Genomic DNA, 27,963 nt, shown 5'->3' with positions numbered 1-27,963 from the left:
TGAGGTGATGATAAAACTGCAGCTCCAGAATTTTTTTTTTCGCCTGGTTATGATTGGCTCTTATTCCCTTTTAGCAAAGTGAGTTCCTCCCCTCATTGGATTCCTCGGCACTTCCCGGGAAGAGACTGAACCCGCAACGCCTTTTTATGGGCAGGGAGCGGCGGGGCTGGCCTAGCCAGCAATAGCACTCCAGACAAAATTCTCAGCACATTCCTGCTTCCGGATATGCATTCAAAAGAAGAGAACCTGATACGCTTTTCCATTGGCTACGTCTTAACAGTCTCGCCAGCCCCTAGGCCCTTCCCACAAGTGATTAGTTGATGGACACGTGTTACGTCCGCAGGAAGCTCAAAGCTCCAGGACGCAGGTGTAATGGGTGATCCTAGTCCCCCACCCAAAAAAAAAAGCCGTAAGGAGTTTAGCCGCTCTGACGGATGAGCTCGGCTGCCGCATGCTTCCTGTCTCGTGACTCTCTTCTGCCCAGGCCGCGCGCGCGCGCACGAGGATTACGCAATACGGGCGGTGGCGTGATGTCGGCGGGGGCTGCGTGCGCTGGGCTGGCGGGGTTGCTGGGGGCGCTGGCTGCCTGCGCGGCTAAACTCGCTCTGGGCGCGGACTATTTGAGAGACGTGTGCGTCTCCGCCACCGGAGGCCAGGCTGAGGCCGGCGGCTGTGCCTGGGTAAGAAGCGGGAAAAGCTCCTCTGTGCATATATATGGGCTGCTTAAGTGCTCGCATTTACACGACCTCTGCCAGCTCGAGCAAGACCTTCCTCTGCCCTTTTGCCAATGGAAAAGGGTTTCCAGTAATGAAAGGACTCCTGGCGGGGAAGGGCAAGATGCTAGGTGGTATTTCCTGTAAAATCGTACAAGGACCCTCTCTCTTGTCTTTTAAAAGGCATCATAAACTCCTCGGAGGAAGCTGACGTGGGTTCCTGATTCATTAATCTTCTGACATTTCTACCCTTAATCGCTGTGCCTCCTCGCGGCTGCCAAGTGTCAAAATCATTCTCTGGGCAATGCATTAACAATCGTAAATAAGATATAACAACACTTACGTAAACGACTTGGGTGGGTGGGTGGGTGTATACCATCGCGTTTCATACTTACCCTCATTCCTCTACCATTTATTATAGCTTCTTCACAGAGGTCCATATTCAAAGGCTTTGTCCAACTAACTTTTGAGGTTAGGTGGACAACACCTGAGATTTGAATATTTCCCCTCCCTCCCCCTAAAATTTGCTTGGGTAACTCACCTGTACAAAATTCAACTGGATATAAAGGGATGGTGTAATGTAAACATTTAGGGACCCCCATGTAACAATTTAAGAGGTTTCTTTCAGGAGCTCTTCAGAAATGAGCACACAGGAAACCACCAACCACCTCACACTGCAGTGGCAAACCCCACGCCCCTCCCAGCCTCTCCAATCATATCTAACTACAAAACTACAATGCCCAACTTGCAGTTTACCTACTACAATACCACAGGGGGTGATGGAGGCATTCTGGGGGCTTAGTTACATTTTAGCTAGTGAGTATGATATTCAGCTCTAGCCAGATAAATTGTCAGGTAAGTCTAGTATGACAAAATCTTACTAAAAATTATCTGCAGAACTGTATTTGGATATATTTAGTGAAATACTTATCCAGGTAAGTTCTGCTGATTATTTGGTGAGTTATTTAAGTAACTGTACCCAGAGAACGTTTCCAGCTCACCAGCTAACTAGTTATTGACCTTGCAGATTGCAGCTTCTGGAGAATATAATACCTGTTGGGTTGCTTCAAAAGTCATCTTAGTTGCAATTGGCTCTGGGCTAGGCTATGAACCTTCATTATCAACTACCCAAGGATTTATTTTTCCTCTATTTTTATATCCCCTCCTCAACTCAGCCCATCCATTGCAGCAACGTCTTGGCCAGGGACCACAAGCAACTCTATCTAGAGCCTGCTAACATGGGCCCTAATTATGTCCATTGGGTATCATGGTGGAATGATGACTTGATGCTCTCATGCCAGGAGCTGTGAACGCTGCCTTAATAGCAACCCCAGGCCAGCCTAAGGAGCATGGCAGCACATAGCCAGCAGGCCCAGCCTATACATGATTTTGTACTTTAAATTAATTTGAGCTGAAGGGAATCGGGTTATAAACCTACAGAGTTACAGACATTTGGGCAAGAGGACTTTGAATGAAGCTTCTCATATGTGATTTTTAGACAACTTATAGTCTGACAAAGCACAAGGTATTTATTAGGGGGTTCCTGTTCATACCCCAGATAAGTCTAGACAAGTGGGTTTTGCATCCTTACCAGCAGATGGAGGCAGAGAATAAAAACTTTTCAGGCGAAAGAAGTTTGCAGATCAAGATGGCCGCTGACCTGTGAAGACGTGCGGATCGCAACTCTTGGTCTCTGAAATTTTCTCTGGGCTATCTTATAATTTCCTCTTGAGCCTATTCTAATTATGCCACACACTAAGAGAAAAGCCCGGGTGCGAGAAATTACCTCTACTCCAGAGTGTTTGAGACAAACAAAGATAGACGCTGCCTTCGTAAAAACGCCGACCTTAGACCCGGAAGCTGATGTCGCTGGGGCAGGTTTGGAGCAGCAACCGAGCTCCCTGACATTCGAAACATCTCTAACTCCGGGACATCCAACAACGCCGGACCTACCAATTAGAACACCTAACATCTTGGATTTGTCCGAGAAAAGTTTTGTCTCTAATAATGGAGCCCCGAGAGGAGAGGATGTTTTCTCCTCGGTGAACCCGATAGAAGAGGGTTCCAGGGACCATGAGAGAGCGGCACAACAACGCCCGGAAGAACAGAAGAAGAGTGGGGAAGGCACCGTGGAGGTAGGAGTTGCAATGAGCAATATATCTCTCCTTAATACTACCCCTGTTCTTGCTCCGTCTTTGGATGAAATAAAGAATATCTTAATTGTAATGCAAAAGTCCATAAACACCTTAACCCTAACGGTGAAAGAAGACATGAATAAAACTAATATTGTGGAAGAAAAGTTAACATCGGTTGATAAAAGAACATCAATTTTGGAAAGTAAAATAAAAACGATGGAAGAAGTACAAGTAAATCTTATAAAATCAGAGAAATTATTTGAGAATAAGTTGGAGTTTCAAGAGAACTTGTCTAAGAGAGCAAATCTGCGTTTTTTGAACTTTCCCAAAACGAAATTACAATCTCCTATGGATTTGTTGAAGAGCTATTTTGTGAACTTATTAAAGTTTCCACTGGATAAAATACCAGTAATAACTGTTTATTACCAATTACAACGAGCTGGTATGAGTAAAAATTCTGAACAACAAGGAAAACAAGGGGAAGAAACTCTGAATATAACTGACTTCTTGGAAAAGTCGTTTGAAATGAATATTTCATTAAGAGCTACTTTAGTGGTTCAGTTTTCATCAAGATTGGAAAGAGATAATGTGTTAACAGTACTTCAGATTTCAAAAATTGAAGTTCTATAGACATCCATACGTATTTTCCCGGATATTGCTAGGGTGACACAAAGCGGAAAAAGTTTCTAGAAATGAGGAAGGAGGTAGTAGAAAGAGGAGCGAGATTCATGTTATGATTTCCTTGTCGCTGTTTACTATATTGTGGAGATGCAAAGTATGTACGTACTTATTTAGATTCCTCATTGTAATCCTAGTGAGAATCCACGGGTAGGTGGATAAAAGATGTAATGTGGGTGTTATTCACAGTTACTCAGCCTAATTGTTTTGAATTATTGAAAATTTCCTATATATTATCTGCTATAATCACCCTTGATCTCCATTATTTCTTTTATTTTCATTGGCTCAATGTATAATCGATCAGGTGAATTACGTTTTAATTTGTCTAAATGGGTATTGGTTTTCCAAATGTATGGAAATTTCTTTATTACCTGGTCGGGAAATTCATACATTGATATTGCTTGTAATTAATGCAAAAATGCAATAAAGATTAAATTTAAAAAAAAAACAAAACTTTTCAGGCACTGCTACTTATCCGAGAGTATCTCCAGCAGATGATAGAGGTGCAAATCTGTAGTCTGGAGTTTAGAAAGTAAAATAAAATAAAGGAAGAGTGAGCATGATGGATTTCGTGGGAGCTCCTGGAGGTATTAGGTTCCTTTGTGGGCCATCCCTCAGGTAGAGCAGGGGGTTGGAGATCCTTGAAATGGCTTGGCCCTCAGCATCCAGAGGGATGACAACCAGGAGTCCTGGTTCCTTCACTCCCTCTGAGGCCTTCTCTCCCCCAGCCGGCAGCCAGAAGCAGGGAAGTATTTATTTTTTTGCTTGGCTTCTTCGTTTGCACTGTCGCCTTGGGGAGAAAAAAAAGGTAAAGTGTAGAGCAGGGCTTTAAGTGCAGCTGCTACTGACATTAAGGCCGGAATTGGGGGTGAGAGAGGGAACCCGTGGCTCGACAGCACCAGAGGTCCAGAGCAGAGTTGAGGGGGTGTTCGTGTGCCGACGGGAAGGCTTCGTGATTGCGGCACTCAGCATTTTGGCATGCTGGCCACTGCAAGCAGGAGTGATATTCATCCGCGGAGTGCAGGAAAGTTTGTTGGGCCTGCAGATTGAGGCGATCACACTTCATTGCAGCTCATTGTGTACTGCCTGTGTCTCCAGAGGGGAGGGAATCTCCACCAAGACTGCAGGCAGCAAGCACTCCACCCAGTCAACAGGGCCCGTGATGGTGGGAAGACATACATGACTCTGCGGCAGCACCGGGGGGGCCAGGACAGCGCTGGCAGGATTGACTCAGTGATTGCTAGTCTTGGGAGGTTATTTTTGCCACTGACCGCCGAAAAGCTGAGCACGGGAAAGTGTGTCAGGTCTGCGGAGAGAGGCGATCATGTCTCAGTGGAGCATCCTCGTGCTCCATTTGTGCCTTTGGAGGGGTCTAAAAGCGATCTCAACACACATTCTTCAGGTCCTGTTCAGGAAGCCCCGGGGTGGGGCAGGTCAGAAGAGATGGCAGCCATGTTGCCTCCATGTGGCAGGAGGCTTGCATCTGTAGGTAGTTCAGGGACTCCCCTCCCCTGCTATCTCCAGTGGAGCAATGCCCTGAGGAAGTTAGAGAACAGCCAAGGGGAGCCAGTTGGGGACGCTGTGGAGAAGGGAGCAAGTGGTTCTGAGGAATGTTTCCACAGATTGTCCTGCTTCTCCATGAAGCTTATTTGGCTAAAAGGGTAGCAGTGAGTAATCGTTTGGCCACCCAGAAGTCCCAGTGCTCAGCCAAGAGGCCTAGAGAAGCTACGCAGGCAAGATCAGGGGGGGCTTCTTCGGCTTCTGGGTCTGGGACATCAGTCAGGTGAAGTTAAGGAGTCTTTTGAGGATTCAGAAGGTGGAAATCTATGGGAAAGTTCTCAAGGGGGACCAGGTCTTTATCCTATGGATGCACCAGGAGGTAGTGAACGTGATGTGGAGGAGGTTCCTTTCGCAGAAGAGGACGGTCCTAAGGGGCTGAGATTATTCCGTAGAGAAGAACTATATTTCATTACCCAGGTGCTAGAGGAAATGGGGGATGCAGGAGGATTTGGTCAGTGAAGGGGTACACCATGTCTTGGATGGGTTGCCAAAGGCTTTTCCTTTACCAAAGAAGGTGAAGAATGAGTGGGATTCTCCAGAGGCAGGACTAAAGGTACCAGGGCTATGGCTAAGTTGTAACCCTTGCAGGAGAGACCTTGTAGTTTTGGAGACTTCTGAAGGTAGATGATGTGGTGTCTGAGGTGACAAAGAAGGTGACCATTCCCTTAGCAAGGTCAGGTGTGCTGAAGGATATCCAGGATTGGATGTTGGAAATCCGGTTGAAGAGACTTGGAAGTCTCTGCTTTGAGTCTTCTAGCTGCAGTCTGGCTAGCCTGATACAGAGAGCTTGTTTGTGCTTGGTGCAGAAGGCGCAGGAGAAGATGTCAGGATCTTCAGCTGATTTCAACTGAGGTGGCTCGGTTAGAAGCAGATGCCCTGTATGACATAGTCTGGATGTTGGCCAGGAATATGGTTTCCGTGGTGACAGCAGGGAGATTCCTATGGTAGGCAACAGATGTGTGGTCTAAAGCACAGCTGTGTAATCTCCCCTTTAAAGGAAAGCTGTTTTTCAGAGAAGAGTTAAAACAGCTGCTGAAGCGTTTGGGGGAGTCAAAACGGATCAAGTTGCCCGAGCATAAGACAGGTAAGAAGAGCTTTCCGCCACATCCTCGCTTTCGAGAGATGAGATTTAGCTCCATTAGGAGTTCTCTCGCGTCCATGCGGTTCAGGAAGGCAGCAGTCCTTGCGGGGGATCACATAGACCTTACTGAGTTCCAGCATGGGGACCAGAGGAGGTAAGACCTCCCAGTGAAGACAGGCTGGTCCACTCTTCTCTAGAAGTCATCTGTGGGGGGGGGGGGGGGGGGGGGGGGAGGAGACTAGTCCTCCTTTACGAGGAGCGGGCCAAGATCACATCCGATCAATGAGTTTTGGAAGTGAGATGGCTACACCTTAAAATTTTTGTGCTCGATCAGAGAGGTCTGTGTGGTGTCCCGTTGCGCTTCTTGTGTCAAGTGAGCTGCAGTAGAGGATACATTGTAGTAGTTGCAGCACCTGGATGCCATCGTCATGGTTCCCCCTAAAGGAGCATGGGCTAGGAAAATATTTAGTTTATTTTGTGGTTCCCAAGAAGGACAACTTTCAGCCCTTTCGCAATGCAGCGCTGCAGGTGCTGCAATGTCATAAGGAGATGCTGTAGACATTGATAGCAGCACGCAAAGGAGAGTTTCTCACATGATTGGATTTAATGAAGGCTTTCCTGCACATTCCCATACGTTCAGACCATCAAAAAGATTTCTTTGCTTCACAGTGCTGAGAGAGCATTTCCAGTTTTGATCACTCCCTTCAGGTTAGCGACAGCATCATGGTCTTTCACAAAGGTGATGCTTGTGGTGTCAGCGGTCCTCAGAAGGGAAGAGGGTCAGGTCCTGGTCCTGATACATCCATACCTGGACGACTGGCTTATCTGAGTGAAGTCTAAGTTGACGTTCCATCCAATTCAACATATCATTGAGCTCTTGAGGTCTCTGGATTGGGTGATAAACCTGACAAGGGGTCACCTTGAGCCGACCAGTCGTTGAAGTATCGAGAGGTGCATTTCGATTCCTGCTTAGGCAAGGTCTTCCTTACATCAGAGAGGGTGTTCAAGTTGCAGGCTCAAGTGCTTCGACTACTGCATAGTTCAGTGCCCAAATCTGGAATTATTTGCAGGTCCTGGGTTCTATGGGTGTTTGCTCAAATGTGGCCTTTCCAGAGGGGGCTTTTATCCCATTGGAATCCGCTCTTGGAGGAGTTTTTCCTTACCACTTCAGGGAGCATCCGGGTCCAGTCTCTTGTGATAGCTGTCACATCTCAATTTGGAGAGCTGGAGGTCCCAGACCGTGAATGGTAGTGACCACAGATGCCAGCCTCAGGGGTTAGGGGACAGTCTGTCAAGGACAGACTGCCTAAGGTCAGTGGCCACCAAGGGAAACATCCTGGTCCATCAACCGATTGAAAACAAGAGCGGTTCGCAGGGCATGACTTGTTCCCCCCCCTCCCCCCCACACAGACACAGATTCAGGGGCGTGTAGTGTAAGTATTCTCAGACAATGCAACAACAATCGTCAAGATGGGATGAAGAGTCACCTAGTGGCTCAGGAGGCCCAGGAGTTGTTTGGCAGGAAAACCAGCTAGCGGGACTAGCAGCATCTCACGTTACTGGAGTGGACAATGTATAAGCAGATTACTTCATCAGGAAACAGCTGGATCCAGGGGAATGGGAGTTGTCAGCAAAGGCCTTTGCCCTCATCTGGGACAGGTGGGACCAGCCTCAGTTGGATCTCATGGTGTCTCATGGAAATGTCAAGGAGGACATGTTTTTCTGACACAGGAGGGAGTTTGGCTCCAAAGGGATTGATGCCCTAGTTCAACCTTGGCCCATGAGACTCTTACTGTAATGTTTACCCCTGTGGCATCTCATAGGTTGTGTTGGCAACCTGGTTCAATCTTGGCCAGCAAGACTTCTTCTGTACTTGTCTTTTTTTTTCCCTGTGACCTCTCGTAGGTCGATTGTTGACGTCTCATCTGGACATCATGTGTTTTCTTAAGGGGGCCAAGCACTTGTGCCCGCCAGTTGGTAGGATGTGTCAATTGTGGAACCTTAATCTGGTTCTTTGGGTGCTCTGCGGATCTCCCTTTAAACCACTGAGAGGGGTGTCTTTGAAAGATCTTTCCTTGAAGACTGTTTTCTTGGTGGCGATTGGTTCAGCTAGGTGGATTTTGGAGCTCAGGCCTTGTCATACAGTAATTCTTTTCTATGGGTTTCAGACGACAGGGTATCGCTGTGTATGGTTCCTTCCTTTTGCCAAAGGTGTATCCTCATTTCATCTCAACAAGATGGTGGCGTTACTGTTTTTTTCCGCATCTGATGTCAAGATACGCCACATGCATCTGATGTCAAGATATGCCATGTTCATTGGGCTCTGATGCAATATCTTAAGGACACCAGGGACTTTCAGAGGTTGGGTCATCTTTTTATTTTGTTCAGTGGAGCAAAGAAAAGATGTAAACCTTCTAAGGGCATGATTGTGAGATGGTTGAAGGAAGCAATTTTTTTCGGCCTATCTATGTAAGGGTCGATCGGTTCCAGAGGGGTTGTGGGTACATTCTACTAGGGTGCAGGCATCCTCCTGGGCGGAGTGTCAGCTGGTATCTCCGCAAGAGATTTGTTAGGCGGCAACATGGTCTTCCCTGCACACTTTTACCAATCATTACCACCTGGATGTTCGGGTGTCAGAAAAAGCGACATTTGGAGAAAGTGTGTTGCGTCTCTTTCGAGTTCCCACCCAGTGTAGAAGGGCTTGGATACATCCCACTTGTCTGGACTGATCTGGGGTATGAACAGGAAAGAAAAATTGGTTCTAACCTGATGAAATTTGTTCCTGGAATACCACAGATCAGTCCAGAGACCCGTCCCCTTTGTTTTTCGAAAAATCTTTCCTGCTTCAAGATGCTGATAATGCTGTATTTGTAAAGATAGTATATATGTTAAACAGTTAGGGTTGGAAGTTTCATTGCCCTTGTTGGAGATGTTTGGGTTTCAAGTGTGTAGGGGACTCTCAACTTTTGATTCTCTTTCCCTAGATGGAAATCAAATGGGTTTTTGGGGTGTAGACGTCTTGACTTGGTACAAGTCAATATTGAGGGACTACAGGTGGCACTCTCAGTTAAGTAGCAGTGCCTGAAAAGTTTTTATTCTCTGCCTCCATCTGCTGGTAGGGATGCAAAACCCACTTGTTTGGACTGGTCTGAGATAGTCCAGGAACGAAAATTATCAGTTAAGAACCAATTTTTCTTTCTCTAGTACAGCTCTCAGCAAACACAATGAACATTTTTTTCTTTTTTAATTTCAATTTTGTTCCAGTTGCACATGCTGCTACGACTAGGGTGTGGGACCCTAGTGTTGGCTTGTAATGCTGTCATGTGGACTTTCTTTGCAAAAGCCCTCCGGTACTCCTCCTCCTCCGCTATAGCAACCATGACCACAACAGCCTCCAGCTTCATCTCTTCTGTAAGTACTAAAGGTCTACACAGCAAAAACTGTCTTTTAGTTTATTATGTCGTTTCATGTGAGTGTTTTTTCGGGTGGAGGGGTTCACTTTGCTTCAGTTTTTGTTTCATTTTGTTTTTGTTTTTCGGAAAGCAGTGCGTACTATTTGCAAATAGCATGCACTATTTTCAGAAACCAAAGTCCCTGGGGGCTCTCCAGAGACCCTCTGTTCCATCCCCACCACCCCTGGAGCATAGTTCCCCTCTAAGCTGAGTGTGTGAGTGATTGCTGATACATTTTGGAGCATTGCTGGCAGGTTTTACGTAGTCATTCACATAAATTTTTCTTTGTGCTATATTCAGAAATGCAGCGCTAATGCTGGTGTTCAAAATTGTTGGTTTAAAAAAATTGCTGCTCACAAAAAAATTTGTACATATCTAGTCACTCTTTGGAGGGAGCATTGCCTGGAGGTGGCCATTTCCACCAAAAAATTATAATAATTAAAATAAAATCCTGGTCACCCCCTTTGTTTAAAAAATAAAAAAATCTCCCACCCCAGGAATTGACACCTCCCAAATTCACCAAATTGTGCCTGATGTTCTAGTGTGGGGCCGGGAAGTGCTCCCCTCATTTACTCCTATCATGTGACAGGGGTCACCCAATGTCATCGTTAGCCCCTGTCACATGATAGGAGAAAAGGGTGGCCCAGATACTTCCACCCTCTCCCAACTCACCAAATTGTGTCTGGTCGTCGAGTGGGGACCCGAGAGCAAACCTCCAACTGCCAGATCCGGTGACCGCCATTTTGAAAGCTGGCACCAGCCAGACCTTTGCCCCTATTTATATGAAAGGGGCTTCCCAGTGGTACTGGTAGTAGCCCTTGTCACATGATAGGAGCAAAAGTTGGCCCAGGCCGCCTGACTCACCAAATTTTGCTTGGTGGCCTAGTGGGGGTCCAGGAGAGACCTCTTTGCTCCTATCAAGTGACAGGTGCTACCCAATGACATTGGTAGCCTCTTTCACATGATAGGGACAAAAGGTGACCCACACACACACACACTCTCCTATCCCCAGACTCACCAAATTGTGCCTGGTAGTCTAGTGGGAACCTGGGAGCAAACTCTCTGCTATTAGACCTGGTGACCACCATTTTGATCCTATCATGTGACAGACTAATGGCACCATTAGTCCATGTTAAATGATAGTAAAGAGTGTCTGGTGCCATTTTTCCAAATGGCAGCTGCCGATTCCGGGAGCAGAGGGGTCACTCCTGCCCTCCACTAGATCATCAGACACAATTTGGTGAGTCCGGGGGAGGGGTGTATTTTTTTTAACAAAGGGGAGGAGCTGAGTGAGATTGGGGCCTGTAACCCCCAAGGGCTTATTATAAAAATTATTTTTTCTTGGGAAACAGCCGCCTCCAGGGGCAGTGAGGGGATGACAGGGTCTCCAGCTTCTCCTGGGTTGTGCCGTTTGTCGGAGTACCCATGCACATTATTTACAAATAGCATAAATAAAAAAACAATAGGAAAAAATAAAATTTAGGGGCTTTTTCTATAATTTAGTTTCAAAAGCTAAATGAAATGACAGACAATATAGTTGATATTTTGTATGTCATTTCAAACAAAGGCATATCCGTGGTAAGTACTAGAAGAATATTTCAGATAAGGAAGGACCCAAAAAGCAAAGCGGTAATCGGTTAAGAGTAGCCACGGATGTGAGAATAACAGAAACAAGACCAATGCCTTGGAAAAAAGATTTATTCAATATAACAGTACCCGTCCAACTCTGGCCGAGTTTCACCCTTTCGGCTGCATCAGGGGCTGTACAAAATACAACAAATATATACTTTAATATTCATAAAATCAACCCAATAAAAATAAGGTAAAATAAAAAACATTGGAATAAAATGAAATCTAATAAGGTAAATATTACATATATAAAAGAAAATGAAAAAAGGAGACAACATGTTCGGTGTTAAAATTAAGAACTGAAAAAAGCAATTCCAAAAATGTATGAGTGATATTACCTTGTGATTGGAGAATTTCTAGAGTATGTACTTGGGCACAATGTGTAATATTGGAAATATCCACTAAAAAGTAAAAAAATAAGGAGAACACAAATTATATATATAATTATAAATGATTCAATGGAATAACATCATCAAAAAATAAAATGGAAAATGTGAAAATTAGAAAATAGAAAATGAAATTACCTGATTTGATTATTTATAGTGTGGATATGGGACTGACTTTAGGGTCATATCTTGGTGAGTAGTCCTATAGAATGGACAGATCACAACAAAATGTATATGGTCATGCAGTTCTGCAGAGCCCTTTGATAATAAAATTCAAGGTGGAAACAAGCCCTAGGTAATGTATATCTAGTTAGTAAATTCATTCAGACAGTTCTCATGGGTAACTGATACCTATATATATGTGTTATACTAAATGACAATATCAAATCAAAATTGGGAACAAATAAATACCTCAGAAAATCTTTCTATCCACAGTGTGTGTAGGATGGAGTGCTGCAGTTATGCTGCATACAATAGCACATTTCACCTAAAAAAAAATCTGTAATGAACATATAAACGATGTAACTTAAGGAAACAAAATGCATGGAGACTATTTAAGTATCTATAGTAAGTGCTTAGTGTTATGGGTTTACAGCAGTATCCAGTACGGAGTTGGAACACAAGAAACTTACAGATTAAAAGCTATTGGGACCAGCGACTCAAGTGTGCCAACATTTTGTAATTATTTCATGTCTCTGGCTTACAACAGTACCCAGCTCAAAATTGCTACATAAAGAATCCTACAGATTGCAGAAAACAAAGGCAGGCAACTAAAACGTATAGCATCAAGTGTCTCATTGTACCGGCATCATGCTAGTCATAACAAAAGTATAGAGACTAATCCTCAATACTGTTTATCGTTTTTTATATACGGTATATATTAAAAATAGTAAAGATATGGGGATTTGAAAATTATAACGCGCTAGTTGTTAGTATTCTTAGTACTTTATATCGTATTCATTATCAAGTGATTCATTCTATGTACTGTGCCCATTGTGCCCAATGGTGATTTGTGCATACAAAATCAATTTAAATGACCAACATACCTTCAAGTTTTTCAAAAGCATAAGCACGATATAGTCCAATCAGTAACATAAAGTAACCACGGTATGCGATAGAGATCCCTCTTATGTCCAGCGTTTCAAAAAGCAAGCGAAAAAATATGACATCACGTCCTCCCTGCTATCTGTCAATCATTATAGCGATCCGTTCCTAGTCCCCATAAGAATACAATGTTTGAAAGTCCAAATAAGCTATGCAGCATCCGTTTAAATCGCAGAATACAATTGAAATCGTGATAGCATAAATTGTAAGTGATCTTGAAAATAAAAATAAAAAATAAAAATTTTAGAAGAATAAAGTGTAAACACAGTATGCTGGAGATAATGAATGGTAATGGTCTAATGTCTGTAACATCATATTCTTATTGTGGCAACTGAAGTAATCTAGAAATTTGTTGGTATCAGTTGCCACAATAAGAATATGATGAATAACTTGCCTTATTTATTTATTTAATAGCTTTTATATACCGGCATTAGTGAGAAACATCATGCCGGTTCACATTTTAACAAAATGAGCGGAAAATACAATAAAACAAGGAGATAAGGGAGGGGAAAACAAAGCCAACTGGGCAACGAGAGTGCAGGTCTGAGAGGAAAGAATGAATAACATAATCAAAAGGCAAATTAAAAGCTGAAACTAATTACAACAATTCAACATAATTACAACAGAAAAGGGCATAATATAAAGAGATTACAAAGTAATGAAGGGGGAAAAGAAATGAGAGGGCACGGAGTTCTCGGCGTAGAAGGTTGGATCACAGAAACGAAAAGGGGGGAAGGGGGGCATGGGTTGAGAAGAACAGACAGTGGGGGGGGGGGTGAAAGGCTTCAAGGAAATGAGGGTCTAGAGGAAGGGCTCAGGGGCAGGGAAGCAAGGAGACTAATCTGGGTAGGCCTGTTCACGGTTTCTTAGACTACGATGCTTGTGTACGAAGGAAGAAGTATATAAAGAGAGAGCAATAGATATGAAAGAAAGATTTAAACAAAAGAATTACCCAGGAAATCATATTAATGAAGGTTATCTGCAAGCCCTTAGAAGGAATTAGAGATGAGATATTGCAAACAAAGAAAAAGGCTAAAGCAGATACTATTGTTTGTCCCCTGAATTATAATCATGTCATTGTTATCTACATAAGTTCTAATTTGTTCCATGTCTAACGCCCAGGCGTAAGTTCTTGTTATATGTACACCGACGTGATATCTCTGATGAGCGGCGGTATATAAAAACTAATAAATAAATAAATAAAAAATACCAAATCACTAAAGTTCTAAGAAAGCACTGGAGTATTTTGAAAAACTTGAATTGTTTTGAGAATAGTAGACTTATCATTGCTAATAAGCAAGAACGTAATTTAAAAGATATGTTGGTACCTTCAGCCCTCCCACGACCATCTGTTACAGACATTAAACCACCTGGGCACTGTCCATGTGGTTTGTGCTCTGTTTGTCATGTAAATATGAAGACATTAAGAAATTGCCATGCTGGGTCAGACCAAGGGTCCATCAAGCCCAGCATCCTGTTTCCAACAGAGGCCAAAACCAGGCCACAAGAACCTGGCAAATACCCAAACACCAAGAAGATCCCATGCTACTGATGCAATTAATAGCAGTGGCTATTCTCTAAGTAAAATTGATTAATAGCCATTAATGGACTTCTCCTCCAAGAACTTATCCAAACCTTTTTTGAACCCAGCTACACTAACTGCACTAACAACATCCTCTGGCAACAAATTCTAGAGCTTTATTGTGCGTTGAGTGAAAGAATTTTTTCTGATTAGTCTTAAATGTGCTACTTGCTAACTTCATGGAGTGTCCCCTAGTCCTTCTATTATTCGAAAGTGAAAATAACCGAGTCACATCTACTCGTTCAAGACCTCTCATGATCTTAAAGACCTCTATCATATCCCCCCTCAGCCATCTCTTCTCCAAGCTGAACAGCCCTAACCTCTTCAGCCTTTCCTCATAGGGAAGCTGTTTCATCCCCTTTATCATTTTGGTAGCCCTTCTCTGTACCTTCTCCATCGCAACTATATCTTTTTTGAGATGCGGCGACCAGAATTGTACACAGTATTCAAGGTGTGGTCTCACCATGGAGCGATATAGAGGCATTATGACATTTTCCGTTTTATTAACCATTCCCTTCCTAATAATTCCTAACATTCTATTTGCTTTTTTGACTGCTGCAACACACTGAGCTGATGATTTTAAAGTATTATCCACTATGATGCCTAGATCTTTTTCCTGGGTGGTAGCTCCTAATATGGAACCTAACATCGTGGAAGTACAGCAACGGTTATTTTTCCCTATATGCAACACCTTGCACTTGTCCACATTAAATTTCATCTGCCATTTGGATGCCCAATCTTCAAGTCTTGCAAGGTCCTCCTGCAATGTATCACAGTCTACTTGTGATTTAACTACTCTGAATAATTTTGTATCATCCGCAAATTTGATAACCTCACTCGTCGTATTCCTTTCCAGATCATATATATATATATTGAAAAGCACCGGTCCAAGAACAGATCCCAGAGGCACTCCACTGTTTACCCTTTTCACTGAGAAAATTGACCATTTAATCCTACTCTCTGTTTCCTGTCTTTTAACCAGCTTGTAATCCACGAAAGGACACCGCCTCCTATCCCATGACTATTTAGTTTTTGTAGAAGCCTCTCATGAGGGACTTTGTCAAACGCCTTCTGAAAATCCAAATACACTACATCTACCGGTTCACCTTTATCCACATGTTTATTAACCCCTTCAAAAAAATGAAGCAGATTTGTTAGGCAAGACTTCCCTTGGGTAAATCCATGTTGACTATGTTCCATTAAATCATGTCTTTCTATAGGCTTTACGATTTTGATCTTGAGAATAGTTTCCACTATTTTTCCCGGCACTGAAGTCAGGCTCACTGGTCTATAGTTACCCGGTTCGCCCCTGGAGCCTTTTTTAAATATTGGGGTTACATTGGCCACCCTCCAGTCTTCAGGTGCAATGGATGATTTTAATGATAGATTACACATTTTAAATAATAGATCAGAAATTTCATTTTTTAGTTCCTTCAGAACCCTAGGATGCATACCATCCGGTCCAGGTGATTTGCGACTCTTTAGTTTGTCAATCTGACCTACTACATCTTCCAGGTTTACAGTGATTTTGTTCAGTTCGTCTGACTCATCACCCCTGAAAACCATCTCCGGAACTGGTATCTCCCCAACATCCTCATTAGTAAACACGGAGGCAAAGAATTCATTTAGTCTTTCTGCAATGGCCTTATCTTCCCTAAGAGCCCCTTTAAACCCCTGTCATCTAATGGTCCAACCAACTCCCTCACTGATTAATGGTCAAAGTACTCCCTTCAAACTAAGAAATTTAACAAACTGCCAGATGCCCATGCAACAAGTGGTACATTGGAAAAACTATACGCCCCTTACACAAAAGGATAGTGGAGCATAAAAGTGCAATCAAAAGAAGAGCAGTGGGTAAACCTTTGGTTCAACATTCTGTGATTGCTGATCACAAATTTGAAGATTATAAATTCTGTGTACTGTGCAAACCTAAATTGTCATGGAGAGGAGGCGACTTGGACAAGGTGCTTTTAAGAACAGAGCAAAGATTAATTTTTTTAATTTAACACAATGTCTCCAGCCAGTTTGATCCAAGACATTGATTTTACATTATTTTTATAATTTTAAAACAATCCAGTAGGGCATGTATGGTATTTTTGTATTCTTTCATGCTTTAGTAATTTTTAATTATTTAATTAATTTTTTTAAGGGCACTATATTTTAGGGCACTTTAATTTTATATTTTTAAGGACTCATTAAGTTAAAATAATACACTCACATGTAACGTTTTTAGAATTTTACATCTCAAAACTGAATACAAATCACATATCATAAATGGCTAGCTTTTTTCTTTTTCTTTCTTATGTAATTTTAGTTGTCATTTAAAAAATATCATGCAATTTTTGATTACCATTCATTATCTCCATACAATACACTATCCAGCATACTGTGTTTACACTTTTTTCTTCTAAAATTTTTTATTTTTATTTTCAAGATCACTTACAATTTATGCTATCATGATTTCAATTGTATTCCGAGATTAAGCGGATGCTGCATAGCTTATTCGGACTTTCAAAACATTATATTCTTATGGGGACTAGGAACGGATCGCTATAATAATTGACAGATAGCAGGGAGGATGTGACATCACATTTTTGTGTGTGCTTTTTGAAACGCTGGACATAAGAGGGATCTCTATCGCATACCGCGGTTACTTTCTGTTACTGATTGGACTATATCGTGCTTATGCTTTTGTACAGCCACTGATGCAGCTGAAAGGGCGAAACTCGGCCAGAGTTGGACGGGTTCGGTTATATTGAATAAATCTTCTTTCTAAGACGTCGGTCTTGTTTCTAGAAAAATATTTAGCATGTCCTAATAACTACAAGATCTGATGATAAAAGGTAACCAGAATGGTGTTTAATTACATAAGAACAAAAGACTTGCTATACTGGGTCAGCCCAAAGGTCTATCAAGCCCAGTATCCTATTTCCAACCGTGGCCAAGCCAGTTCTGAAGTACCTGGCAGGATCCTAAGGGTAGATACATTTTCTTTGTTTTAATGTATGGGATTGGGTAGCTGATGGTGTGAATATGAGTATTCTCTGAATATGTACTCTCATGAACACTAATTAGTAGCAGTAATGCTTCCTATCCAAATAATTTTATCTTTGGATGAAATCTACAAAGATCTTCTGTTGCTGCTGTTAGATAATCCAGTTCTTTTTTTTAACCCTCACATTTTTCATAGCAGAAAATTGCTTTTGAGAATACTTTTTAGAGGATCCAAAACATGGTCATCAGAACATTTTTCTCGCTTTTCCAGTTAGTACCTATACTTTTCCTCCTGCACACAAGAGGTGTAAGTTTCCATTGACAAAAGAGCAGAGAGTAGGCATGGGGTCTAGGGGTAAATCAGACTAGGAAATAGAGAATTGGGGTACAATGCTTCAGACCTTAGCTGGACTAATTAATTAGCATTCAGATTACCTAATTGATAAATAAGATGCAATGAAAAATAACCCTCTGGAATTGTTTACCTTGTATTATTTTTTTTTATCTATGAATGTTTTATGTAAACCATTATGATCTTGTGAACTTCGCATGGGATGATGGTATATAAAACATTTAAATAAATTAAGAAAAGAGAAACTCTGAAAATCAAAAAAATAAATTGGAAGAAAAAAGTAGATACAAATTCTAGATGTGAAAAAGGACACTTTACGGTAACTTCTTTTTATATGTTTGTAGCTTATCTGCTCACCCTCACCATTGGTGATCAATTAGCAAAAGGATACATGAATGGTATCTGTTAACTTAGCCATTGTCAAGTATGGGAAAAATTCCAGCAGCTAAAATTCAGCACCAATGCCTTTCGCTGGTCTGATGTCACCACTGACCCAAGGCCAAGCGATGCCCCCACACAGGCCAACTCAGGATCCAGCTTTGCTGCAGCATGCTGTGCAGAAGAAGAGGAATTGGGGAAAAGGGGGGGGGGGAGCAAAGAAAAGTGCAAAAGAGCAAACACAAAACACCAGTGCTGTACTGGTGGATTTCCCCTTCTGGTTTTGTTAGCTGTACTGCACCCCAGCACTGCATAGCTCTGTGTCACCAGCAGAACACCTCTGTCCTCCCAGTTCTCAGCACCACAATAAAGGGTAAAGCAAACATAATATAAACATACAGGACCACACTCGCTCACAACCACCCTGAACATAAAATGACTCCAAGACAAATAAGTTGGGAAAACAAAGGCCGCAGCTTTATTCACAAATGGTCCGTGCCCTAAAACATCAACCATTTATAGTTATGGGATCTCAACATTTCCTCCCCCGTCTATCCGCCACTCCGGCAGGATAGCCTTCACCAGCCACCCGGCTTACATAATTGGCACTCACTCCAAGTTCCGACCTCCGTTGTCCTCCGACAAGGAGCCAACCTGAGTGGACCCCTGCCTCCGCCTGCCAGGGGTCTGGCCCCAGCGGTCCCCGCCTCCTTCCAGCAAGGGACCACCCCCTGACAAACAGCCCAGTTTGTCAACCATCACATGTCTCATGTTGAAATCCCTTTACCATCAACCATCGGTTTAACTCTGCTGGCTCGGACCAAGCGCCCCAGCTGCGACGACCTGCCCAAAACGCAACTTGTTCAGTTCCATATACAAACAGTGAACAATATCACAAAATAGGGTGGGTGGGAGGGAAGCAAAACTGTCTCCCCTATCCCGCCGCCGAACGACTAACTACTGTTCTCTCCTGAACCTCTGTAAATTCAAATTACTTTCCCCCCAATCAGATTCCATCCCCTCACCGCCAGCCAATCGCCAGCTGCCACCCAAACTCTCGTCCTACGCTGCCTTCCCTGCACCCGGCATCTCCCCCCCCCCCCCCCCTCCTCGGACGGATCTCCAACCTCCCTTCTCGCCTCCCCCCCTTCCCCCACCAACGCTCCTCGAGTGCGCCCTTAGTCATATTATCAGGTCTCCGTGGACACAAGGTCCACTTTGACCGTCATAATATAAACATACAGGACCACACTCGCTCACAACCACCCTGAACATAAAATGACTCCAAGACAAATAAGTTGGGAAAACAAAGGCCGCAGCTTTATTCACAAATGGTCCGTGCCCTAAAACATCAACCATTTATAGTTATGGGATCTCAACATTTCCTCCCCCGTCTATCCGCCACTCCGGCAGGATAGCCTTCACCAGCCACCCGGCTTACATAATTGGCACTCACTCCAAGTTCCGACCTCCGTTGTCCTCCGACAAGGAGCCAACCTGAGTGGACCCCTGCCTCCGCCTGCCAGGGGTCTGGCCCCAGCGGTCCCCGCCTCCTTCCAGCAAGGGACCACCCCCTGACAACAGCCCAGTTGTCAACCATCACATGTCTCATGTTGAAATCCCTTTACCATCAACCATCGGTTTAACTCTGCTGGCTCGGACCAAGTGCCACAGACACAGGCATCCTGTGACTCCCCAAAGATGCGGCCCTGTCTACTTTAGGAAATAATACTTCCAGTACCTCCTGAATGGAATTTAAGAACAGATCAGTACCCAGGAAGGACAAATGAACCCCATCGGAGCCAAATAGCCCCGTACTCTTACCCCATGACCATTCGTGACGGACGTGCCTCCCCCCCAAGCGAGCCAACCAGGAACCAATCTGTTGGTTAGCTTTGGACCTGCTACGCTTCCACATCACATTTTCCCATTCAGTAGGTCTAGCGATTATATCCGACCAACATAGGACGGTGGTAGGCAATAAGATTGAAACAGTCATCAAGTCCTTCCGGACAATGCTGATAAATTGCCTACCAGCCATTCGTCCCCAGTCATTTCCCCCCAGATGAATCACCACAACGCGAGGCGGTCTGCGACGTGTGCATTCGTTCTTCACATACGGAACCAGCTCGTCCCATCGCATGCCTCTCCGTCCCATCCAATGCACTCGCACCCCTCTGTTCTGCAGATCCAAATGGGGACCATAAGGTCGACCTTGCGCGTGCTTATGTGCCCAATGAATATATGAATGTCCGATAATCCAGACCGACATATCAGCGGACACTGCACCTAAAAGAAACAACAATTAGTCGCTTTTCTTTGACATCCCCCCTTCCGGGCGGATATAGCCTTTATAGGCACTGGACTTCCACCGTCCGATCCTCTGTATCACCCGACTGGATAATCCCGCCCCCGCCGCAGAGGTTGCCGCTCCAATTCGAAACGAGTGAGTTCCAAATCGCCTCCCCTCTAATCCTATCAGGACCAGCGCCCGACGAAGTACCGTTTTAAATTGGTACCTGGTCAACGGACTTAGATTCACGTGCACCAAAAATGGAGACGCTCCCTCGGGCCGCGATCGACAGTATAGAATTGCATTTGCCACCGGGCAGGTATCCAATCCTGGCACAGCAGTCAGCACCACAGATGACCCGCGACCTTGTTGATCTGTCTTAGAACGTGGAATACCGAGTACCACCGATCGATTTGTCACAATGACATTCTGGGCCAAAAGTCCCATGCAGTCCGTGCTACTGCCCGTTCGCGCCACTAATTCACTTATCCTGCAGGCCCCGAAAAAAGCGAAAACAAAAGCCAAACGAAATAGTAGTATTTCATAATTGGACGAGCACAACGTACCTACGGCTTCCCATAACCGAAGCAAGATATCATGCGTGATGGGCAAACGATAGTCCGATCGCCGCCCCACTTCTCGCTGCCAACCCGCCAACAACCTACGTACTACAAAGCGCCCCGAAGGAAAACCCCAGCCATGAACACGCATAAAGAAAGAAAATCCCGCCAGTTGCTGACTCACCGACGACCTCGCATAACCATGCACCCTAGCTTGTTCAATAAAACGCACCAGAGCCACGTCAGAGATGGGACCACCATGCCAACCCAGAGACGACAAAAATGCCGTTACCCTTCGAGCTCCATTAACGTAACCTGTCCATGTCGATGTTGCTAATGAAGCTCGCAGCATACTCCAGGCTTCGGGGCACCAAATTTCCAAAGGGAAGTAGGAACCGGCGTTCCATAATGCTCCGCCTCCGGCGCTAATTCTCGAAATGTCTCCCACTTGAAACGAGAAAGAGAGTCGGCCACACCATTAGAAACCCCCGGCACGTGCCGGGCCCATATCGTAACATTCAAGGACATACAATGCAAGATCAGAGTCCGCAACAACTCCGAAACTCGAATGCATTTTGCCGATCTTTTATTGATGACCTCGACCACCCCCATATTGTCACACCAAAAGACGACTCTCTTTCCCCGTAAACGCACGCCCCAAACATGAACCGCTACCACAATTGGGAACAATTCCAAGAATGTGATATTTTTTGTCGCTCCCGCTTCCACCCACGCACTAGGCCATCTCGCCGCACACCATGACCCTTGGAAATAGGCACCAAAACCCGTAGACCCTGCCGCGTCAGTAAACAACTCCAGCTCCTGATTAGACGACGGGTCAGATTGCCAAAATTCCACACCATTAAAACCAACTAAAAAGGTATCCCAAATTTGCAAATCCTCCCGCATTCCTTTGGAAACCCGGATGCGATGATGACGCTTCCTAACGCCGGACATGGCGTGGGACAATCTCCTCAGGAATACCCGACCCATAGGAATTACCCGGCACGCAAAATTAAGGCTACCCACTAACGATTGCAATTCCCGCAATGTCAGTTTATGCCTGCCCAATGCCTCACGCACCAAATTCCGCAACCGCTCCACCTTCACAACGGGTAGCCTGGAAACCATTTCCGCTGAGTCTAATTCAATTCCTAGGAACATCAATTTCGTACAGGGACCTTCCGTCTTGCCTTCAGACAACGGAATACCGAATTCCCTCGCCACATCTTGGAAAATGCTCAATACCTGTTCGCACTCGTCCGAGTCGGCCCCTCCCACGCACAGGAAATCATCCAAATAATGCACCATCTTATTAGACCTAGCTCTTATCTGAACCACCCAGTGCACAAAGGAACTAAACGCTTCGAAATAAGCACAAGCTATGGAACAACCCATAGGCAAGCACTTATCGAAATAGTAACCCTGCTGAAAACGAAATCCCAGCAGATGAAAACTATCAGGATGTATAGGCAGCAAACGAAACGCCGACTCAATATCAGCTTTCGCCATCAAAGCGTTTGGACCACAACTTCTCACTGCCCGCACTGCTGAATCAAATGAAGCATAACGCACTGTACATAACTCTCGAGGAATCCCGTCGTTTACGGATTTACCCTCGGGAAAAGATAGATTATGTATCAGCCTAAATTTTCCTGCCTCTCTCTTGGGAATAACAGCCAATGGTGATAAGACCAAATTTGAAAAAGGTGCCTCCGGGTAAGGACCCGCGATCCGGCCTAGGACTAGCTCCTCACTCAATTTTTTCTGAACTACTCCCACTAACCTTCGTACGGACGGACAATTACTCCCTCCCCCCACGTCCCCTCCCCCCGTGAAAGGAATGCGAAAACCTCCTTTAAAACCTTGCAGAAGCAGTTCCGCCGCCACTTGGTTTGGATACAATCTCAACCAAGGCGACATCGCTGCAATATGAACCGGCGTCCAAGCCAATTCAAATCCCTGGTTTGTTCCCACCCTTGGCCTGTTGGGTCGCAGGGGAACCTTCGCCTTGCCGTTTGAGGCATCGCAGGGCAGGGTGAGCTGCTCCGCAAATGGAACAGGCGTGCCTGAATTTGCAATCGGGGAAGTTGCAATTGGAGCGATTAAATCGCCAGCAGATGTCACTACGCGCAGCCCCTCCCTTTCCCCCCCCCTCCGCTCGAGAACTCTTTCCGAAAGGACCGATTTAAATTTGCCCCCGAGACCAAACTCTGCCCTGAGCCCGCACCCGACACCTTGGAGGCCATCTGGGTTAACCACAGGCCTACGTCCTGTGTACCCCAAGTAATAAATTTATTTTCCTCCATCCTGTCTCGGAACCTTTCGTCATAGTTTAACCATGACCACCCTTCGTAAGTTTTACTAGCTGCCAGAATCGAGTCTGCGTAAGCTAACAGCGACCCATACTGAGAGGGATCCTTTTTCCCCACTACGCTAGCTAACCTCAGGAATGCTCTCATCCAATTATGTATATTTCTTGCAACTTTTTGTTGCACCCCCGGAAAACGGTCACTCTTACTTTTCTTCTTCTTTTCTTTACGCCTTCCCCGTCTACCTTCCAGCAACTGGAAGATATCAATGAATTGCCTCCGCCAAATGCGCTTGCGAATGGATTTTGGCACCTCCTCCCACAGTTCCGTTAACGCCACTAATGCTGGGGCACCTCGTACCGTAGCTCCTCCCACCATCTCGCCTTTCTTTGACGCCCCATCCTCAGATGAATTAGAGGACGATGAAGAAGAAGATGAAGAAGAGGACGAATCCGAAGAGCTAGAACGGGCCCTCCTTCTCTTCCTCTTAGTCTTCCCTGACCCAGCTGATCCCTTTTTCCCACAACTATCGTTGTCAATTTCACTGCTCTTCCGACCTTCACCTACTTGCCCCGTACCTGCCCTCCTCTCCCCCCTATCCTCATTACTACCGGAACCCCTGAGCTGTTGAACCTCCCCCCCACCCTTCTTAGGGAAAATTACCCACTCACCAGCTGGATCAGAATCCCCCACCATCGAGTCTGCCAGCATCGTCCTTTCACGCTGCCCAGCTAGAACATCCCTCGGTGCCACACTCCTCCATGCCTCCTGTCCCGAAGGACCCGGCAATTCTCCGTCATCCTCAGTCAGTTCCACCTGTGAAGACAGCGCACCAGAAGGGGAAAAAAGGCCAGCACCAACCAACGCGCTCCGCCCTCCCGCCATGCCCCGCCTCTCCGCTCCCCGCCTGTTCCGCGACTGAAATTCCCTCTCGCTGCCTGCCCTGACGACACTCCCTCCACCCCGCTCCGATCCGTCGTTGTTCCAGGAGTCACCTGGGGCCCGCTGCCATTCACCCCTCTGCAGTGGCCTGAAACTCTCCTGCCTCGCACCTACCGAATTTCCCCTCTTAAATGCCTGCCATCCAGATTCCCCTGAACCGACGTCCCCACACGAGGAGAGCAATAGCCGTTCCCGGCCCATCCCCCTCCTAACTGATCCACGCCCCCCACCGATCGAGCCGACTCCCCTAGCGCCGATAGCAGCGCCTCCTTCTATCTCCCTACTGCTAGCCCTCTCTCCTCGTGAAGCCCCTCTGCCCGTCAAAACGCCCTGCCGGTCTACCAGCCTCTCGACCACGCCTCTCGAAGGCACCCTCACAGCCTCTCTCCCAACTCCTTCAGATATCACCACAGAATCTGCCCAAATAGCAGCCCCTACCCCGCTCGGTCCCGCCCCCCTGCCTGCCTCCAAAACTGGTCCTCGCACTCGGTCACCACTCACTACCCCTCTCCGGACTCCTCCCCGGCCGAACCCTCGAGGCCGAACAATTCGAACGGACCGCCCCCGCTCCGCCCGCTCTGAGTCTCCGGCCGTATTGGTAAAAGAAAAGGAGCTAAGGCTCACACCTCGGGCTGATACCCTCCCCCCGGCACTTCCAACGATCTCACCTCTAAGGCCGCCTCCACCCCCGCCCAGCTCTCTGCTCACCCAGTCTCCACCGTCTGCCTCCTCGAACTCCGCCTCCTCACTAAAGCCGGGCACCCAGGCCGCCTCCTCCGATTCTGGATCTGCTGCCATCTCACCGCCGCGCTCCCGTTCTGCCTGCTCCCACGATCCTGCCATGCCACCGACACGAACGCCGATCGCTGCACGTCTCCCGTGGGAAATAAAAGTCCCCTTACGACAAATTCAGCACCGATCAAACTATACGCAAAAACAGTAAGTGCCGAATTATCCCGCACAAGCAAAACTGTCTCCCCTATCCCGCCGCCGAACGACTAACTACTGTTCTCTCCTGAACCTCTGTAAATTCAAATTACTTTCCCCCCAATCAGATTCCATCCCCTCACCGCCAGCCAATCGCCAGCTGCCACCCAAACTCTCGTCCTACGCTGCCTTCCCTGCACCCGGCCTCTCCCCCCCCCCCCCCCCCCCTCCTCGGACGGATCTCCAACCTCCCTTCTCGCCTCCCCCCCTTCCCCCACCAACGCTCCTCGAGTGCGCCCTTAGTCATATTATCAGGTCTCCGTGGACACAAGGTCCACTTTGACCGTCACGATTGCAATTCACGGATCCATGTAGCTGCTACAGCAGTGTGAGCAGGCAATTTGCTACAAACTCTCTGGCAGTTAATATCTCCACACAACCATAGAAAATTAGTTCTAACTGTAATATTGATGGACAGCTAAACTCATCCTTAGGGCATCCATAACAGCCAAAATGTAAATTTTGTGAACACAGATTGTAGATGAATCCGATATCAATCCAGGAGCCAGATGCACCTCTGAAGTGTTTGAAACCAAGTATTACCATTCTTGCATCCAGAAAAGAGAGAGATGCTGTGATAGACTTTAACATAATATAGGAGCTAAAACTGCCGCAAGTGCCTTCTGGTCTCCATATGTATAAGTGCGTTATCTGCATAAATCACTAATCCCATTCCCAACCGCATTATGTGCATACTTAAATTATACGTAACGTAAAGACATAAAGCAAATATACCAGCTCGCATTATGAATATGTTACAAAAAACCTGCCTAATCAGCAGCATCACTGAGGCCGCGAGGCTTGGCAAGTCTAATCTAAATTATAAATTATAATTTCTAGCCTGCCTTTCCAAGACATGCTCCAGGCATCTCACAGCATTGTTAGAATTCAGGAATGTAAATCCTTACTCCAAGGATGTTTCAGTCTTAGGGAGATAAAGCAACTTGTTTAAGGTCATAAGGAGCAGGAGAAGGGGGATTTGAACCATAGTTTCCCTCGTTTACAGCCCATTGTGCTAACCACTAGGCCACTCCTCTTCATGATTGCTCTTTTGGAGCAGTAAAGATCGTTACCTCCGGGGATTATTAAATTCTGTTTACTCTTGTTGGCTTTCATTTGAGCAGTGACCATGACAAATTCTGTTTTACTTCCCAGTACGCAGGATGGATGCATATTGGCACTTGAGAAGTGTAATACACCAGCAGCAATAGAGCGGTGTTTCTTGCCCAGGATCCTCCTCCTATCTGTGTCTTCACACACTTTAGGTTGGTGAAGTACCGAGGCAATAGGAGTCTCTGCAGCTTCTGCAACCTCTCTTAAAAAAAAAAAAAAAAAAAAAAAAAGGTGCTGGACCAGTGACTCAGTGGCACTGCTGTGCACTGCCATACAGAGGATCCTGGGTTCAGATTGTCACAGCAGGACTGCCAGTGGTATTAATCCCTTGAGTCTGAGCAGGGCTGGACACAGTTGCAGCTAGTTTGACAGAATAGGGACTAGACTGGAACCAGGATCTTCTGCCTAGACTGGCCACCTCCCCCTCAGGTTGAGCTCTTTGGTTCTGCTGGCTGGCAGGACTTGAACAAGGAGGTGCACTCTGAAGGCAGATATATGAGAGCAACCATAAGAGCATGACTGGACTGCAGGAACAAGACGACAAACAAAAGGCGTGCACAAAACAGACAAGAGATGCGGAACACACAAGGCTAGTGCACAGACAAAATAGACTAGGGCCAATAACAAACAAACAAGACAGGGCTAACAAGGCAGAAGACCACAAACATGGATCAAACAGGATTCACACAAGAGCAGCTATAGCCATAACTAGGCTAACTGAGGCCCGAGCTGAGGCAGGGTTCTCACTGACATTGAAACTGTGGCAATGCAAAGAACGTAGCTGCAAGCAGGACCTCCAAGCCATAGAGCTAAGAAGACTGAGCATAAAGTATACATGACTGACTGAATGAGGACTCTTGCTGGTAGGAGTCAAACACTGACCACAGATCCTCTGCCCAAGGCTGGAGATGCTTGAGAGAACTGCATTTACAGCCCCTAAAAGGGGTAATTGCCATCGCCCAACAGCAATGCCTAGTAACCAGATTTAAGGTCCATCATTGCTGGGTTCCAGAAGGAGACCTGAGGCACGGCCCCATCAGTGCAATAACAGGACGAAAGGAAGTTGGGAAGGGGAAATAATCCCCAGGTAGTTGGGGTTAAAGGTTCATGGCACCAGATGCTAGTTCTGGTTCTGCTGTGCTAGAAGCCCAAAGGAACAGGAGAAAACTTGAGTCAATAAAAAAAAGAAAAGAAATGAAAAAGTGGCTCAAAATGTTTAGGCCACCACTTCTCTTTTAAATTCCAATCTGGTTCTGACTGCTCCGTTGGAGTTTCTCTGAAACCCATTGCATTAAAGCTTTGTTTTTCTACTCATCTAGTTGCTGTGTGTGTTTGGCAATTTCTTAGCTAAAATAATGGGTAAATTAAAAGCTCTGTCGTCATTTCTTTTCTTGGATTCCTTTCCAGACAAGATTGTTTGTTTATTTATTTAACAGATTTTATATTCTGCAAAATCCATCACAATGTTCAGTGCAGATTACAATCCTACATTCATAATTATCACATGCTTAACTGTAGACAAAATAAAAATAAAATAAAAAACATAGAATAAATAGTATAAAATAGGGTAAATAAAATCATCTAATTTAAGTAGAGGCCATCCTTTCACTTTTTATTTTTCTTGAGGAATTTAAGAACATAAGTTGCCGTACTTGCTCAGTCCGAGGGTCCATCAAGCCTGGCATCCTGTTCTCAGTAGTAGCTAATCCAGG

At 45.3% G+C, this 27,963-nt stretch overlaps 1 protein-coding gene across 1 annotated transcript in view; it reads left to right on the top strand.

Annotated features, from left to right (window-relative positions):
- Positions 1 to 345: 345 nt before the first annotated feature.
- Positions 346 to 27,963, top strand: part of TMEM42 (transmembrane protein 42) — a 50,748-nt gene continuing 23,130 nt past the window's right edge. Inside the window, exons 1-2 of the mRNA XM_029589692.1 lie at positions 346 to 680; positions 9,432 to 9,578. Coding sequence (XP_029445552.1) covers positions 435 to 680; positions 9,432 to 9,578 — 393 coding nt within the window. The 5' untranslated portion in view covers positions 346 to 434. The remainder of the gene's footprint in view (positions 681 to 9,431; positions 9,579 to 27,963) is intronic.

The sequence above is a fragment of the Rhinatrema bivittatum genome, chromosome 2 (genome assembly GCF_901001135.1).
Source record: "Rhinatrema bivittatum chromosome 2, aRhiBiv1.1, whole genome shotgun sequence".
NCBI classification, from domain to species: Eukaryota; Metazoa; Chordata; class Amphibia; order Gymnophiona; family Rhinatrematidae; genus Rhinatrema; species Rhinatrema bivittatum.
Note: the sequence above shows the minus strand (reverse complement) of the source record. Positions and strands in the feature narration are given on the sequence as shown.